Source organism: Chiloscyllium plagiosum, unplaced genomic scaffold (assembly GCF_037043375.1).
Source record: "Chiloscyllium plagiosum isolate Xiang-an unplaced genomic scaffold, Cpla_swu_hap1 HiC_scaffold_9, whole genome shotgun sequence".
Taxonomy (NCBI): Eukaryota; Metazoa; Chordata; class Chondrichthyes; order Orectolobiformes; family Hemiscylliidae; genus Chiloscyllium; species Chiloscyllium plagiosum.
In genome coordinates, this window is record NW_028270147.1 from 25,864,155 (window position 1) to 25,883,278 (window position 19,124).

Consider the following 19,124-nt stretch of genomic DNA (forward strand, 5'->3'; position numbering starts at 1 on the left):
AAGCTTACTTAATGCGACCCATCAGGACTGGAAGATTACTGTAAGTTATTTGCTCAGATCATAACCATTCTTGTTCAGCATGAATTTAAAATTAGTTCTTGTTCTCCACATTTCATCATTAGAGAAATCTTTAATCTCATTCTAAATGTCATGGAAAGCTGATGAAGTTTCCCAATGAACATGTTCTCGTGATATATTCAGAAAGGAACCCAATTTAACAAGATGCTATGTCATTGTTAAGTGTCAGAAAATATAATGTTGCGTTTGTAGTGCACTACAGGCATATAATGTGGTTATACCTTATGCACAAAACATGCTCTGAGAATTAGGCAAAAGGACAACAAATGGTCAGAAATTGATTCTCACTTGCTAGCAGGGAATTGGAAACATTCCTTGCACAAGAACAAATAAATATTCTCTCCTCACATCAGCCCGCTACTGGGCCCTGACCTCATGTACACTGGTGAGCTTTTGGCTATACTTTCACAGTTTATTCACAAAGAGGATTCCAATTGCTTCCCTGGAAGGAACTATCGTGTAGGTTTTCAGAATGGTGCATGGTAACCTGAGGCCAAAATCTGACCTAAATGTTATCATGGGATCGGGCAGCTGGTTAATAAAGCGAAGATACACTGACCACATTCACTGGTTCTTGTGGTGGAAATCCTTTCAAAAAACTGAGACCGAAGCAAAAAGAACAAAATTCAGCTCCCATTTCTTAAGAATGTGCTCCTATTGAAGACTTATTTGTTGACAACCACCTGATGAAGGAGCAGTACTCCGAAAGCTAGTTCTTCCAAATAAATCTGATGGACTATAACCTGGTGTCGTGTGATTTTTAAATTTGTTGTTAATGCTTCAGCACTTCATACAGAAGAAAACAAGAAGGTTAATTGCAGCAAATCTACTCAGAGAAGATTTTAGCTGCGCAAAGAGGCAAAGAAAGAAGACAGAAGAGGTTCACAACATCACCAAACTGAGCTTTTTCTGGAACCAAAGAGGCAATTTAGGGCTCACGAAGCAGATTGCAAGGTTCTCTGAATTTTATGGGGAGGAGTGAGGGTGGAGACAGGAAACAGGAACTGGATCTGTTTCTGGAAATGAGAAACCCACCTTTGGTGGGATACTGATTAAATTCCAGATTTTCATGGAGGCGAGCCCTTAGTGATAGGGTGACAGCTTTCCTGCCTGAGTAAAGCTTATATAGAACCCAGGTGAGGCTATAACAAAGGTTGCATATGCAGTTCTGGTCAGTGCATGACCAAAAGTAGATGATTGCTCTGCAGAATAACAGAAGAGGTTTACAAGAATGTTGGCAGGCCTTGAGTACTGTCGCTATGAGGAAAGTTTGGAGAGCTTAACGTTGTTTGCCTTCAAGGCCAAGGGCTGACTTTATTGAGGTGTAAAAAAAAGTTTGAGGGACCTGGATAGCATGAACAGGAACGATCTGCTCCCGCTAGCAAGAGGTAAATTATGATGGGGCTGTGGGGCGTGTGGGGAGAAGATAGGGTCAGGGCTTGGGTAGAGGGGGCATAGAGTTAAGGCATTTGATAGAGGGATTAGATAGGGTATTTGGAGAAATGTGTTTATCCAAACAGTGGTGGGTACCTGGGATTCACTGCCCAGTTCTGTGATGGAGGCAGAAGCCACTAATCAATTTAATAGGAACCTGGATCTACCCCTGAAGTATTGTAATACACCAGACTATCAATCAGCTGTTGGAAGGTGGGATTAGAGTAGATAGCTAGCTTTTCTCTCCCTCTCAGGCAGCACAGACACAAGGGCTAACTGGCCTCTTGATGTGCTGGAAATGTACTATGGTTCTCGAGCCAGCAAGGGCAGTGATGGTGGAGATTGAGCAGCTGAAGAGAGGACTGAGTCATACATGCCCAGCAGCCAACACTGAGGCTTTTGCTCATCCTATGGGGAATAGTTTGTGTCAAAATATTCTGTTGCATGGCAGAAAAGTGAGAGGTCACTGCAGAGTTGACCCAGAGATCTGACCCTACTGTGCAGGCTACAACTCCCTTATCACTTCTGAAAGGGTAGCACCCATTTCCAGCTGCAATCATCCATGTGAATCCAACCAGCTCACAATCCACTGCTTCAATCCCCAAATGACACCTCCCTAAACTGGCCAAGCTCTTCATGCTGGTTTTTCACCCCACCCCCAGCTGAGATGGGCTGCAACAACTTCAACTGACCTAAGGTGCATTAGTCAGAGGGAAATGGGTCTGGGTGGGTTACTCTTCTGAGGGTCGGTGCGGACTGAATGGGCTGAAGGGCCTGTTTCCACACTGTAGGGAATCCAATCTAATCTAAGAAACATTTCTGGGTTCCAAGACTCATCCCCAAGATGGTTTCTGCTGCTTTCTGCTGGTCTCCAGCACAGCAGCTCCTGAAAGCCAGCCACCTCCAACAAAATCCAAAATATTTTGGAAGATGGGCTTTTAGCAAGTTATTAACAATATTAATTGGGCTGATTTGGAGTGCACTCTCACTGGTGTTGAAGGAAATGGAGGTACAGCAGCCCGATACACTGCACTGCCGCTGTTTCCTAGTCACCCACATCCACTCTGGTCTGATTCAGGAAATGTGGCTCGAGTGCTGACCCAAGCAGTCTATTCTGGTTGTGAATATTTCTATGTTACGAGATGCAGCTAACAGAACCTAATGAGTATAAATGAACCGTCCGCATTTTTAATGGCCCTCATTAAATCTACATAAAAATGCATAGCTAATGAATTAAACAAATGTTTTATTCATTTGTCATGTATTATTTGCATTCAACAAAACAGAAGCATAAGACATAGAGTGCCCTCCACTCATGAACAACTTTCTAACTCATTAGTTCACCATTTATGAAATGAATTTGATATATCAAAGATGAATGTCAATTGGAAATCATCCATTATATCATCGATGAGTAAATGATTTAGACATAATCAGCAATAATCTCATTTACTATGTCCTGTTACTCTACTGAGTTACATTTCATACCAAAAGATTCCACAAACTACCTGATCACTCTACATCTCACAGTGTGACTATTTCATCTGCTGAGGATGAACAGAATTGTCACCTGGGAGTTCTTTGTGAATTTTCTACTGTATTTTTAATAAAAAATGGCATATTTAATGCTTTGCAGTTTTTCTCAGAAGAACTTTGACAAACAAAATTTTTAGAATACTACAATCATTTTCCATATCAATGCAATTAAGTTGCATATTCGTGACAGATCTTCAGAAGTGTGCAGATGAAAAATAGCACTATTTCCTTGGAAGGAAATAGAAACAGTTTCAATAATCTAATTGCTGCTGCTTTCAAAGGAATACTACAGCCAGAGGCTTGAAATCTTCAATACATTCTCCAGTTGATTTTTTTTTAAATTATAAAAATATCTTTTTGCAGAACCTGTTTGAAATTAATTTAAAAGAAGCTATTTACATTGCGTGCTGAAACGCTGTAATTAATTTAAATCTTACTGGCAGATATGTAAGTCAATTCTCAAAATGATGCAGAATAAAGAGGTGATTTGAGTTCTATTTTATATGTGCATTTCAGAAGATCTCAGAACAATGATAAGGAGTTAACATGAATGCCAATAATGTGATAAAATGTCACTGGGACCTCTCATCACCCTGCCTGTTGTCTTCTTTGCTAAACTTTAACAATAACTTAATTTAATTTAACTTGAAATTATATTTTAACATTGCAATTTGTCCAAACCTGTGGTGTATCCATGCTAAATATCAACATCACCATAACATTTATTTCCTCTCTGCTTCCTTAGCACTTCCCTTTTTCCATTGTTAAAAAAATACACAAGCATACATTTAGATTTACAGGTTTTCCTTACAATGAGCCCAATGCCCAGATTTCTAATGGACACTGTCTATGTAAATTTGACATACACCTTGATGACATCCTGTTTTGGTGGAGGTGCTATAGGAATTAAAGCATCCACATAAGCAGTTCCCATTATAAATGTAAAGGTGCAAGCTTATTCTGGAAATATGAAAACTAACACATAATAAATTAGTTTAAAAAGGGAACTAAATTACATCTATATGCCATGGTCTAATTAACCAAACATCCAATCTGACCACACTTGGTCTTGATTCTCTGTGTACAACTCCATGGAAATGGACAGTAAATATAAAAAGGCTATGACCGTTCCCCTTGTTCATTGTTTTGTAATATAGGTCATGCCTAAAGATATTGCTTGCTTCAATAACTTTAATATATTTTCTAATCAATCTGATCAGCAAGGTTATTACACATTTCTGGAGCAGGTAGAATTTGAACATGCGTCTCCTAATCCAGAGGTAGGGACACTATCACTGCAGCACATGAACACTCTTCAATTACTTTTTCTTGTCGATTTTATTTATTTAACCTATCTTCCTTATCAACCTGTTCAGTAGTGTTATTACACACTGCTGGAGCAGATGGGACTCTAACCCACATCTCCTAATCCAGAGGTAGGGATACTACCACTGAACCACAAGAAACTTCTTCAATTTCTTTAGAGTCATAGAAATGTACAGCATGGAAACAGACCCTTCGGTCCAACTTGTCCATGCCGACCAGATATCCTAACTCAATTGAGTCCCACCTGCCAGCACCCGGCCCATATCCCTCCAAACCCTTCCTATTCACATACCCATCCAAATGCCTCGAAAATGTTACAATTGTACCAGCTTCCACCACATCCTCTGGCAGCTCATTTCATACACTTACCATCCTCTGCGTGAAAACATTGCCCCGTAGGTCTCTTTTATATCTTTTCCCTCTCACCCTAACCCTATGCCCTCTAGTTCTGGACTCCCTGACCCCAGGGAAAAGACTTTGCCTATTTATCCTATCCATGCACCTCATAATTTTGTAAATCTCTAAAAGGTCACCCCTCAGCCTCTGACGCTCCAGGGAAAACAGCTCGAGCCTGTTCAGCTTCTCCCTAAGCTCAAATCCTCCAACCCTGGCAACATCCTTGTAAATCTTTTCTGAACCTTTTCAAGTTTCACAACATCTTTCAGATAGGAAGGAGACCAGAATTGCATGCAATATTCCAACAGTAGCCTAACCAATGTCCTGTACAGCTGCAATATGACCTCCCAACTCCTGTTATCAATACTCTGACCAATAAAAGAAAGCATACCAAACGCCTTCTTCACTATCCTATCTACCTGCGACTCCACTTTCAAGGAGCTATGAACCTGCACTCCAAGGTCTCTTTGTTCAGCAACACTCCCTGGGACCTTACTATTAAGTGTATAAGTCCTGCTAAGATTTGCTTTCCCAGAATGCAGCACCTCGCATTTATCTGAATTAAACTCCATCTGCCAATTCTGAGCCCATTGGCCCATCTGGTCAAGATCCCATTGTAATCTGAGGCAACCCTCTTCGCTGTCCACTACACCTCCAATTTTGGTGTCATCTGCAAACTTACCAACCATACCTCTTATGACAAAAAGTAGAGGACCCAGCACCAATCCTTGTGGCACTCCACCACCACCCTCTGTCTTCTAGCTTTGAGCCAGTTCTGTATCCAAATGGCTAGTTCTCCCTGTATTCCATGAGATCTAACCTTTCTAATCAGTCTCCCATGGGGAACCTTGTCGGACGCCTTACTGAAGTCCATATAGGTGTTGGAAATGGCAGTGGACAATGCACTGTATCCCGAGATTAGTGGAGTGAAAGGTGAGGACAGGGGCTGGATTCTATCCTTGTTGTGGTTAGGTGGGTGGAGTTCAAGGGCAGAGATGCAGGAAGTGGAGGAGATGCGCTGGAGGGCATTGTTAATCATGTGGGAGGAGAAATTGTGGTGCTTGAAATAGGAGACGATCTGGGATGTCCTGGAGTGTATTTGCCCCTCCTGGGAGCAGATGCGGTGGAGGCGGAGGAATTGCGAATAAGTGATAATTGGGAATAAGAGACATTGGGAGGAGACTTTGGCCAAGTAGCTGTGGGAATCGGTGGGTTTGAAATAGTGTCCATGTTGAGTCGGTCACCAGAGACATCCAGGAAGGGGATGGAGGTGTCCAAGATGGTCCAGGTGAACTTGAGGTCAGGGTGGAAGATGTTCGTGAAGTTGACGAACTGCTCAGCCTCCTCTTGGGAGCACGAGGTGGCGCCGATACAGTAATCAATTAACAACGATGGCCTGATAGATTTGACCTTCCATAACTGCTCATTTTTAAAAATCTGTTCTGTTTTTGAGATGCCCTGGCAGTCTCCAACTTGCCTCAGCAGCTAACATGTTTCTACAGTGGGGGTGCTGACCAGAGGTTGATTGGAACATTTCTGTTTGACCTCCCACCTTTCTTTCTGGCCAGCTTATTGTCACCAACTAGACAGGACTTCTGAGGGTGTTCCTTAATTGACCATCTCCAGAAAAGTCACAACTGACATCAACCATGACTGCATTTTAGATTCTGACCTAGAAGTTAAGTTGACATCATGAACACAACTACTCCCCTTACTAGCTGATCACCTGCCAACCCCTGACTATTCCCCTTTACCCATCCCAACATGGCTTTATTCCTCTAATCTAACCTGAGCAGCTAACTCCAATACCCATCTCATATAGAGGCCAAAACTGCTCACAATATTCTAAATGCTGTCTGAGCAGAGCCTTAAACAGTATGAGCAGAACATCCCTGCTCTTGTCTTCTAGCCCTCTTGAAATGAATGCTAACAATTCATTTGCTTCCTAACCACCAACAACCTGCATGTTAGCCTTCAGAAAATCTTGAACTAGAACTCCAAATCTGTGTTTCAGATTCCCAAAGCCTTTCCCCATTTAGAAAATTGTCCATGCCTTCATTCTTCCTATCGATGGGCATGAGAAGAGTGTGCCAAGCAGGCTAAGATAAAAGATAGGGAGGAGGGACTTAGAGGAGGGGCGTTGGAAATGCGATAGGTGGAAGGAGGTTAAGGTGAGGGTGATAGGCCGGAGTGGGGGTGGGGGCGGAGAGGTCAGGAGAGGCCCACACCTCCCCCCTTACTTCCCTCCAAGGACCCAAGGGATCCTTCCATATCTGCCACAAATTCACCTGCACCTCCACACACATCATTTACTGCATCCTCTGCACCTGATGTGGCCTCCTCTATATTGGGGAGACAGTCCACCTACTTGCAGAACGTTTCAGAGAACACCTCTGGGACACGCGGACCAACCAACCCAACCACCCCGTGGCTCAAAACTTCAACTCCCCCTCCCACTCCAGCAAGGACATGCAGGTCCTTGGACTCCTTCATCGCCAGACCATAGCAACACAACGGCTGGAGGAAGAGCGCCTCATCTTCCACCTAGGAACCCTCCAACCATAAGGGATGAACTCAGATTTCTCCAGTTTCCTCATTTCCCCTCACCCCACCTTGTCTCAGTCCCAACCCTCGAACTCAGCACCACCTTCCTAACCTGCAATATTCTTCCTGACCTCTCCGCCCCCACCCCCACTCCGGCCTATCACCCTCACCTTAACCTCCTTCCACCTATTGAATTTCCAACGCCCCTCCCCCAAGTCCATCCTCCCTACCTTTTATCTTAGCCTGTTTGGCACACTCTCCTCATTCCTGAAGAAGCGGTCATGCCCGAAACGTCGATTCTCCTGCTCCTTGGACGCTGTCTGACCTGCTGCGCTTTACCAGCAACACATTTTCAGCTCTCCTTTCAATCAACTCTATCCAGCTCCTCCCTATGTTGTTGCAGCTACTTTTAATGAATTTTAATCCCACCATATTTTCCCTCTCAATCTACAGTTGGATTCTATCATATTTTGGTCACTGCTCCCTAAGGGTTCCATCACTTTAAGCTTCCTGATCAAATATGCCTCAGTATGCATCTAATTGAATCTATGCATTCATCCTTAGTTTATCAGAAGCTGAGCTGTTAATGTTCTTGAAATTCAGATTGGCAGTTTGGAGTGTCTATATACAAATGAATTTTCTGTCAGCATATTTGATACCAAGTGCCAATGACAATCTAATGCAAACCATATTAAAGTTCAAAATCAGAAGTAACACATAATTGCACACTGAGCTTCCAGACAGTTTGTCATTTGATTTCTTCTACACCTTCTGCTTAGCACAAGGCAATCAGTTCCTTTCTGCACTTTTTTAAAGTAGTCAACAATCCATTTAAAACAGACTAAATTAATGACTGGGCTAGAAAGACTGGAATTTAATGTCAACATTTTAAAAAGTCCATTAACAGGAATTTAAATCCATCTTATTTCAATTTTAATTCCAGTGTAAGTGACTAAGTTGCACAAGATCAATGAATATACTTCCCCATTTCTAAGCTTAGTTGCTACATAAATTATAGTACTCAATTAGTGTAAGGGGATGAGGTAGGCAACTTAATGTTTGACCAGCAGAACAGATTGTGCAGTCAATCGCGAGAGACCACAGAATTCTACGAGCATTTACAATGGAAATTACAATCCTTTTTTAAAATTTGTTCATGGGTTTGGGTGTCACTAGGCATGGATAGAAATTTCCTTTGTGAATCAGATAGGGTTCCCCCAAACCCTCCCCCAATAATGGTTTCACGCCATCATCAGGCTTTTAATTCCAGATTTATTTTTCATTGAGTTCAAATTTCACCATCTGCCACAACGGAATTCAAATTCATATTCCCACAACATTATCTGCATCTCTGGATTAATTATCTAGTGATAATAACATTAGACCATACCTGCTCTATAAATCCCTGTCTCTGCAATGTCTTCCACAGGGGATCTGGACCTTTGTTAGGAGGCAAGCTCTATACTACCTTAATCAATCAGATTAAAGATTAATGGTAAGGCATTTTGTGTCTCATCCAGGAAGTGTAAGTTAAATATTTAATTCACCATTACATCATGTGCAGAAAACAAACTAAAAGTAAGTTAATAAAGGTGAGAATAAGGATTTAAAAAATGAAATTGAGATATAAAGCAGAGAAAGAAAAAGATCATCAGTAATAAATAAAATCTGATGGAATGAGATTTCAAACTTATAAATATCAGTTTCAGTGACAGAAACCTTGATAAGCAGTACTTAAAACTTATAATGCCATTAAACATTTACATGAATGAAAGTGCCTATAGTTCTCTAGAGAGTTTTGTTGGTATCTATCATGAAAGGACAACCACACACCTGTTTTAGTGCCCAGTCTTTGGGAGAGATATTGGTATAAAGCAGTTTCAGGAGGAGCAGTTTCAGAAGTGTCCTGATGTGTATCCAACTGAGGACATTTGCTCACAGGAAATTGAAATTTGACTTACTTTTTAGTAACAATGAGCGCTGAAAAGTGTCACTGTTATTTTCATGACCAAAATGGCTGGGCCATTTTGTTTTCTCTCTGTGAACAGTAATGTCCAATTAAAGATTATTTCAGTTTAATATGCAGATTTTGTTTACTATTGAGAGAAAAATACCAAATAGAGATATGAGAAGTTGCAAATCGGGCAAAATAATATTAGAACAGAAGGTCAAATATTACCACATTTGGGTATTTCATTTTTCTCCATGATTTAAAAGCTTATCTGGCTTAAAGGGCTGGATTTTATGCTCAGTTTGGTTTCTCCACACCTCAATATAAACTGTTGCGGCCCCAGACAAGACCAGCAAATGTTTGTTACAATCTGGTTAGGGAGCATTATCATTCTTTTTAAATTTAAAGTTGACAAAGTACAAAGCCTCAGATATTTGCTAAGAAAATAATGTCACAAGATTCCATGGCTTTGACAAACAAAGTAAACTTTAACTAAAACTTAGAACAGTATAACAATCAACTATATATTTACATACAAAGAGGCATTCTAACAATCGGAACTGATAAAATGTAAATATTAGTAGCAAACAAACTGGTCAAGTACCCCACTGACTTTACTCATAAGTGCAAACATAATCAAGATAGATTGCACCCAGACATCAGTGAGACTAATGAGTCACCAAATTTCATTAAAATCTTCTCTCCTTTACAGGGCATTCTAATTTTTCACTTTCAAAGATCTGTCTTCAGTTTCCCCCAAAAGCAGCTTGGACTGCTACAATGACTGCTTTTAGCTTGGTAACTCAATCTCTTCTCTCAGGTCCAAGTTCCCCAGGACTACTGAGACTATTCCCAAATACCTAATTATGGGTACAATTTTAGTATTTATAAAACAGCTAGTTTAATCAAATTGCTGTTGAATTTCTTTACATTTACATCTTTCTCAGCAAGTTTTGAGAATACTTGTAGCTCAGGTTGAGGTTTTGGATGTAGGTTTTCTCACTGAGCTGGAAGGTTCATTTCCAGACGTTTTGTTACCCGACTAGGTAACATCTTCAGTGGGCCTCAGGAGAAGCAATGCTGAAAATTCCTGCTCTCTATTTATATGAAACCCAAACATATAAATAGAGAGCAGGAATTTTCAGCATTGCTTCGCCTGTGGCCCTTTGAAGATGTTACTTAGTAGGGTAACAAAACGTCTGGAAATGACCCTTCCAGCTCAGCGAGCAAACCTACATACACAACATCTTTCTCAGCTGCATCACGTTTGTGGGTTTCTTTCACTCTACTGTTAATGGTGCAATGCTATCAATGACTCCCAGAGGCTTCTTCTGCCATAAATGCCTGGTGTATGTGAACGGAAGACCCTGTTCTGAAGGGACACTGAACTCAAAACGTTAACACTGTTTTCTCTTCGCAGATGCTGCCAAACCTGCTGAGCTTCTCCAGCCATTTCTGTTTCTGTTTTGTTTCAGATCTCCAGCATCTGCAGATCTTTATTTAATGTTAGGGCATGAGCCTTGCTAGGAGATGGCAACAGTACCATAGGTATAGAGGTGTCAGAGCATTTATACTTTCCTCCTACAGTGCTGGCATTCCTCCATATAGCTGAGAGTGCACTAAGCCAAGTCGCAATCTTGCTCCAGATTGTCATAGTCTGGTATCATAGCCTCCACTGCTAGTCCTTGGGAAAGAGGATGTCCCGACTCTGCATCCCCCCATCCAGAGGGACTTTCAGGTCCCTGCCTGACATTTAGGGTCAATGTCCCACTGTTTGCTATGTCCATAGAAAATGTCCAGAACCATGCAGGGCAGTTCTGAACCAAACCTTGCTTGCCCAGGTGCGCAGCAGGCTTTTAAAGGTAGGACGGAAGCAAGAGTTTCCAGCAAGTTCCTTGAGGGATGAGCTGTTCTGGGAAGAATTTATGGTAAATGGAGCCAGAATTGGACATGAGAGACACCACTGGGATCGGGTAAGTGGTAAATGCAATGAATTTGGAAAAAAAACGGTGAAAAGAAAAACTCACTAATCCTTGCAAGTGAGTAACCCTTCAAAAAAACCTCAACACAACTCGGAGTTGTCCAAAAACTGTATAATTCAGTCCTATCATTCTAGATATTAGTCCTTTTAAACCCATTTGACCCCAACCTTCAGTATAATAGAATTAAAGATGCGTCAAGTGCATTTAACCTATTTCCTAAAGTTAAACTTTAGCTCTTAAAATTAACACATAATCTAAAATGCATTGATCATAAACTTAATTTTCATAACAAAATGTTAAAGGTAATCTAGATAAAATTGAGGGAAAGATCTTTTAATTAGCATAGGGCAAAATGTTGGTCTATCTCCAGAAGGGATCCCCAAGTTCATAGAGCTGACAGCTAATCAGAGGCCAGCAGGTCTGCACACTGGGGGTGCAACAGGATCATTAATGCTGCAATTAGATCAAGGGAGGTGGCTTTCAACAATGGACCAGAAAGTTAGATGTTTTGGATATTAATTAACCACTCTCATAAAATTATAGTGATGGAGAAGCGAGTGGCAGATACACCATATCCGCCTGCTTTCCCACCACTGGATGGCTGATAAAATTCAGCTCTATTGTTCAAAAGCCACAGTTTTTATATGAGAAGTAGATATAATCAATAGTTGTTTGACAATTAGTGTTAGTACTCATAATAGCCAATTATGAACCATTTTTTAATCGGTTATTTTTATTATTATCACTGCATAAATTTCAATACAAAACAAATCAAACTAATGCAGACAAGTAAATTCAAGAACCTAATCCAATTTACATAATAGTTATGAATTTAAAATGAAAGTGCAAACTATTTCCTATGTGTCCTAATATCACACATCCCTTGAATAATATGTACAAATACATTCCCTTTGATTCAATATAGCAATTTAACAGATGTGAAACATTCAATTGACTTTTGGAAGCTGTACTTACTGAGCAATTTTTAATAGCATTGCGTTTCCAATGAGTTTTGTCCAATTTTGTAGTTGCTGTCGATCGCAGAGATGCACAAGTCTTCACACGTGGATTTAGTGAGAGTATATTCTAATGGTAAAATAAAATGCCTGTATTAGCATAGTTTCCCATTTGAAAGATGGTAAAATTAATTGTACAAGTTAACTCTATTCATGTACCAATTGATCACTTTCAGCAGTGATCCAAACTCAGAACAAACCTTTTGCTTAGGTCTTAGCATCTTCAAAACAAATTTTAAAATCACAAGAAATAAAAATGTATTTGAAACAATCACTCTGTAAATTGCTTCCAGAGGTTTCTTCAAAATTTTTATGCACTGCATTTGCTTCTACGAGAAGTTCCAAAACTGAAATCTTATCTTTGTTTAAACATTTTGAGATAACTGGTATCTTCAGATGCTCCAGTGTGCAACTGGTCATAAACCTACAATCTGACAACAAGAAGTCAATTAAGAACTTTCCCCGAAGAAGTGAAATAGGAAAGCTATCGAACCGTAAAAAAATTGAAATTTTTTATTATATAAATAATATGACAAGATGACTAAAATTGATCGAATAAACAGAACTAACTCTCCAACTTGGCAAATCCTAACTTCCTCTATCCCATGGAATCCCACAAGTTGAATTCAAATCTAAACAATTGAATTACAGTTGCTTTTCAAGCATTCAGTCATCATCCTGGCTATTGGTTTAAAAGAATGTTGAAATGCCACAAGGATCAGTGCTGGGTCCACTACTTTTCGTTAATTATAAAAATGATTTGGATGGGAGCATAAGAGTTATAGTTAGTAAGTTTGAAGATGACACCAAAATTGGAGGTGTAGTGGACAGCGAAGAAGATTACCACAGATTACAACAGGATTTTGACCAGATTGGCCAATGGGCTGAGAAGTGGCAGATGGAGTTTAATTTAGATAAATGCGAGATGCTGCATTTTGGGAAAGCAAATCTTAGCAGGACTTGTATACTTAATGGTAAGGTCCTGGGGAGTGTTGCTGAACAAAGAGACCTTGGAGTTCAGGTTCATAGCTCCTTGAAAGTGGAGTCACAGATAGGATAGTGAAGAAGGCGTTTAGTAAGCTTTCCTTCGTTGGTCTGAGTAATGAGTACAGGAGTTGGGAGGTCATGTTGCGGTTATACAGGACATTGGTTAGGCCACTGTTGGAATATTGCAGGAAATTCTGGTCTCCTTCCTATGGGAAAGGTGTTGTGAAACTTGAAAGGGTTCGGAAAAGGTTTACAAAAATGTTGTCAGGGTTGGAGAATTTGAGCTATAGGGAGAGGTTGAATAGATTAGATTACTTACAGAGTGGAAACAAGCCCTTCGGCCCAACAAGTCTACACCGACCCTCCGAAGAGCAACCCACCCAGACCCATTCCCCTACATTTACCCTTTCACCTAACACTACGGGCAATTTAGCATGGCCAATTCACCTAACCTGCACATCTTTGGATTGTGGGAGGAAACCACAGCACCCGGAGGAAACCCACGCAGACAATGTGCAAACTCCACATTCCTGAGGCGGGAATTGAACCCAGGACTCTGGTGCTATGAGGCAGCAGTGCTAACCATTGAGCCACTTTGCCACCCACAAATAGGCTAGGGCTCTTTTTCCTGGAGCGTCGGAGGCTGAGAGGTGACCTTATCGAAGTTTATAAAATCATGAGGAGCATAGATAGGATAAACAGACAAAGTTTTTTCCCTGGGGTGTGGGAGTCCTGAACTAGAGCGCATAGGTTTAGGGTGAGAGAGGAAAGAGATAAAAGAGACCTAAAGGGCAACTTTTTCACGCAGAAGGTGGTACATGTATGGAGTGAGCTACCAGAGGAAGTGGTGGAGGCCAGTAGAATTACAACATTAAAAAGACATCTGGATGGGTATATGAATAGGAAGAGTTTAGAAGAGTATGGGCCTGGTGCTGGCAGGTGGGATGAGATTGGGCTGGGATATCTGGTCAGCATGGACAAATCTGTTTTCGTGCTACACGACTCTATGTCTCTAAGTAATAGACTAACTCAAGAGGGATACCTCATGAATCTAACAAAATTAGAATCCTATTATGTAAGTGAGACCCCAAAAAACATAACTCACCCTTTTGTGAAGGGAGCACAGTATCGACATTCCCTTCAGTAGTACCTGTCAACCAACAAGCGGTGACTCTCAAAATGTTAATGAGTGAAATTATTTTTGTGGAAAACCAAAGCCAGAAAAATCAGCAGTGCTTCTCCGGCTAACACATAAACAGTGTATGAAATCATAAGACAATAAGATATCGAAACAGAATAAGTCATTTGGCCCATTGGATTCATTCTGCCATTCAATCATAGCTGATATGTTTCTCAACTCCATTCTCCTGCCTTCTCCCCACACCTCTTGGTACTCTTACCAATCAAGCAGTTAGTTATCTGCCTTATATGCAGTCATTGACTTGCCGTCTGCAGCAATGATTTCCACAGATTTATCACTCTCTGGCTGAAGAAATTCTTCCTCATCTCAGTTCTTGGGTCTTAGTCAATCCTACAAGTGGAAACATCTTCTTCACGTCCACGCTATCTGAGCCTCTCAGTATTTTGTAAGTTTCAATTAAATCTTCTCTCCTCCTTCTAAACCCTTCTAACCACTCCTCAAATGACAAGCCATTCATTCTTTGGGATCATTTTTGTAAAGCTCCTGAGAAACCCTTCTAACATGAGCACATCCTTTCTTAGATACTGGATTCAAAACTCCTCACAATTTGCCATAAGTGGTCTGATCAGAATCTTATATAGCTTTAATAGTATACCTCTGCTCTCGTATTCTCGCCCTCTTGAAATTACATTTACCTTCCTAACTGCCAACTGAACCTGCATCTTCATCTTCATCTTAAGAGAATCCTAAACTCGGACTCCCAAGTCTCTTTGTGCTTCTGATTTACGAAGCCTTTACCCATTTAGAAAATAGCCGACGACTCTATTCTTCTGACCAAAGTACATAACCTCACATTGTATTCTATCTGCAACTTCTTTGCCCACTCTCCTAGCCTGTCCACGTTTTTCTGCAGCCTCACCACTTCCTCAACACTACCTGTCCTTCCACCTATCATTGTGTCTTCTGCAAACTTAGCAACAGTACTTTAAATTCTTCCATCCAGGATTTATTTTGTATGACATGAGTAATTATGGTCCCAATGCAGACCCCTGTGGAACTCCACTAGTCACCAGCTGCCAACCTGAAAAAGACCCCTCTTTTCCCACTTTCTGCCTTCTATCAGTCAACTCATCCTCAATCCAGGAGCTTCAGCAAAATCGACGTTTCGGGCAAAAGCCCTTCCTGATGAAGGGCTTTTGCCCGAAACGTCGATTTTGCTGAAGCTCCTCGATGCTGCCTGAACTGCTGTGCTCTTCCAGCACCATTGATCCAGAATCTGGTTTCCAGCATCTGCAGTCATTGTTTTTACCTCATCCTCAATCCATGCCAGTACCTTGCCCCTGACACTATGGACTCTTTTCTTATTAGCAACTTCCTGTGTGGCACTTCTTCAGAAATTCAAAGAAATCACAGACTTTCCTTTTTCTAACTTGCTCATTACCTTCTCCAAGAAATCTAACACTTACCTCTGCCCCCTGACATCCTGAAATTCTGGTATGCTGCCGGTGTCATGCACAGCGAAAACTGATACAAAGTACCTACTCAGTTCCTCCGCCACTTCTTGTGTTGGGTCTGGATGGGATGTCCTCCAGAGGGTTGGTGCAGATTTGGTCGACCAATCAAATGGCCTCTTTCCGTACTGTAGGAATTCTATGAACCTATGTCTCTTCTCACCTCTCTCTTACCTTTTAGATGTCTAAAAAAAACTCTCCTTTTTATGTTGCTAGCATAATTCATCTTCTCCCCCCCCCTTATTGTTCTTTTAGTTATTCTCTGTTGGTTTTAAAATACCCATATAGGATCCTAATCATGTGGATTCCACTCATCTTCACTATGTTGTATGCTTTTTCTTTTGCTTTTATGCTGTTGATGACCTCACTTGTTAGCCATGGTTGCCCTGTCCTCGCTTTAGTAAGTTTAATCTTCTTGGGATGAATTTGTCCTGGGTCTGCCAAACTCACCTGAGATTTTCCTTCCATTACTGCTCCACTATCTTCCCTGCTGGGCTCTCTTTCAATCAACCCTATCCAGCTGCTCCCTCATGTCTTTGTAATTACCTTTATTCAATAGGAATACCGTTACATTTGATTCCAGCTTCTCCCTCTCAAACTGCAAGGTGAATTATATCAGATTATGTTCACTGCCCCAGATTTATTTCACCTCACCTGCCTCTTTTCAGTCATCTCTGCTCCCTCCACCCAATGAAGATGCACCCAGACTGACTTTGTTGCTGTTCAGTGACCTGAATCCAGCAAGCCACAGCACGAGAAAAGTAAAATGCTGCAGATTTTGGAAATCTGAAGCAAATGCAGAGACTATTGGAGAAACTCAGCAAGTCTGGCAGCATCTATGTGGAGAGAAAAAGACAGTTAACATTTCTAACCCAGTATGACTCTTCTTTAGATGTTCAGGAGCTACATCAGTCGGTTGCTTAATGCTTCACTCATTTAAGGCCCAGCCATCCAAATGGCCCTGATCTCCACTGCCTCTCGCCAACAGTTCACCTGTCATTCGGCAAGTTGACTGCTTAAAACATTACGAAAAAAGCTTCTTTGCATTTTTGTGGGAGATTTACCAATTCTCCTGAAGAACCTGGATTATAGAATGGTCATTGGGGGCACTATTGTTAAATTTTGGACCCCGTGGCAGTCAAGTCCATCACTCTTTGCAGGAAGGGCAGAACTCTGCGTAAAAGGAGATGATGGAGAGAAAAAGAGGCAGGAGGGCAACAGAGACCATATCCTCAAAAAGGCCGACCGATGGAGACAAAGCCACCTGGAAATGTCCGCGATCCAGTGCCTCAGCAGACTGCATCTCTTCAGGCAGACGGTCACAGATACCTGTGTCCTCATTGCTACAGAGCCTGCAGATCGGAGCACTGTTTGCCATGCCTTCTAAGTGACTATTAATGTCATTCGAGTCTTGAACCTCTATTTCTGGCTGTGAACCACAATCGCATACCAATGTATCGCATTGGTCACTGAAACATTCTTACAAAGGTGCATTCATTTCACAATAGACATGGCCTCTCAGGGAAAAAAAATGGCTTGGGTTACACTGCAATTGCTGTATTTTCTCAAGTGCAAAGGCATCATCAGTTGGTGAATATCAAAGCACCCAGCAACTGGCCAGCGAGATCCATCAGCAGGAAGGGCTCCCATCCTTTCAACATCAATCTAGACTGCTCCTAAAAGAGTGCCTTCCATGTGTGTACTTGTTTTCCTAGCAACTGCCATTACTCCTTCATTCTTTAATGGTCAACACTGCTTCAGATCTTCATTTAAGAAATGGCTACTAATCCCTCAGAGGCAATGCAACCTGCTCAGCGTGCCAACCATTTAGCAGGTCACACAACATCTGAGGATGCAATTCTGGTGCCTGGCTCTGGCCAGGTGGCACTCTCAGAAACCCACGTGCAAGGGTCTCTATCCTTATAATGGCCTCCTCTGCTGTCTATCATATGGCTTTTCAGAGAGGTATAGAAGTTGGAGACATTAAGCCCCCAGAAGGGAACATCTTGTTTCAGGAAGAGCAGTAGGTGAGAAGAGAGGTGGGATTAGAGGAAGGGGGTGGTGGTGCTGAGCAGAGAGGCATCCCAGCTGCATTATAACCTTGTCTCCTCCAGCCTCCCTCTGGGAAACCAACATCTCGCTCATGGCCTCCAACATTAGATCCAGGTCAGAAGTGAGGAAGCAAGAGATGGCTGTGCCCCAGGTGCTAGTCCTCCTGCTCTCATATTATACAAGTTCAACAGACCTCTCCCGGCTAACAGGCAGCTCCAGTGATGGCTCATATGGGGACTGTAAAGAAACCCGTTCTTCATCTGATCTCAATTTGGAGATGCCGGTGTTGGACTGGGGTGTGACCTCAGTCTATTCGTTCCCCCGATGACCTCCATATTAGTTAAGAATTTCTCCATGTGAACATCTGAACAAATTCCCATTGGAGGTAGCTTTCTGCCCAAAATAGGCACAGCTCCTGTTTCTGCACACACCACGCTTCTCCAGGACCCCATGACCCAACCAGCTATTATGCTGTGAAGACCTAATGAGTACAAATGACCAAAAAGAGTTTGACAGTATTACACAGAAGTCAAGTTAGCAGCATTATTTCCAAATACATTGATCAAAAGTTTAAGATATCGTCCTAAATGTAGCTTCACACCATCTCTTGCTCACACAGTCACAGTACAGCTAATACAGCTCTAGCCATTTGGAAAACCATATTTTAAAAACACATTAAGCCTCCAGGGAAATTTATCAACTTACTTTGAGTCTTTAAGTTATAGCAGGAACTATGTCGCCTGCCTCTGCTCATATAACATTAAAAATGAGCTGTCTGAGGAAACTGACTTCTACCCATGTATTCAAGCTCTATACTCAGCAAGTTTAATGTGATGTGCACTGAGCAGTGTAACTCAGGCTTGCTGGCTGAATAACATGCTATACAACATGCTGTTCTGAGGTTGATGTATGCAGTATAATGTCTGTTTAGAAGACCTTTGTGCATGGTAGCTTCATGAGAATATGATCCTTCCAGTTCCTGTTGTATAAATTCATGCAACTGTCAGCCTTTGTTTCCAACATAGGCAGAGTGAACTGCATCACTTCAAGGAGCACTATTTTTTACCATGGTAAAGACATTTGCTTCACTGCAAGCAGTGATGAAAACAATAACTTGTATTTCTAGACAGCTTTCAGCTGAGCAAAACATCCCAAGGCACATCCCAAAAA

General features: G+C 41.5%; 1 protein-coding gene across 1 annotated transcript in view; it reads right to left on the reverse strand.

Moving 5' to 3' along the window:
* LOC122554210 (dihydropyrimidine dehydrogenase [NADP(+)]-like) overlaps positions 1-19,124 on the reverse strand; it is a 739,011-nt gene that overhangs the window by 589,984 nt on the left and 129,903 nt on the right. The window contains exon 2 of the mRNA XM_043698867.2: positions 12,223-12,333. Within this exon, the coding sequence (XP_043554802.2) occupies positions 12,223-12,333 (111 nt within the window). The remainder of the gene's footprint in view (positions 1-12,222; positions 12,334-19,124) is intronic.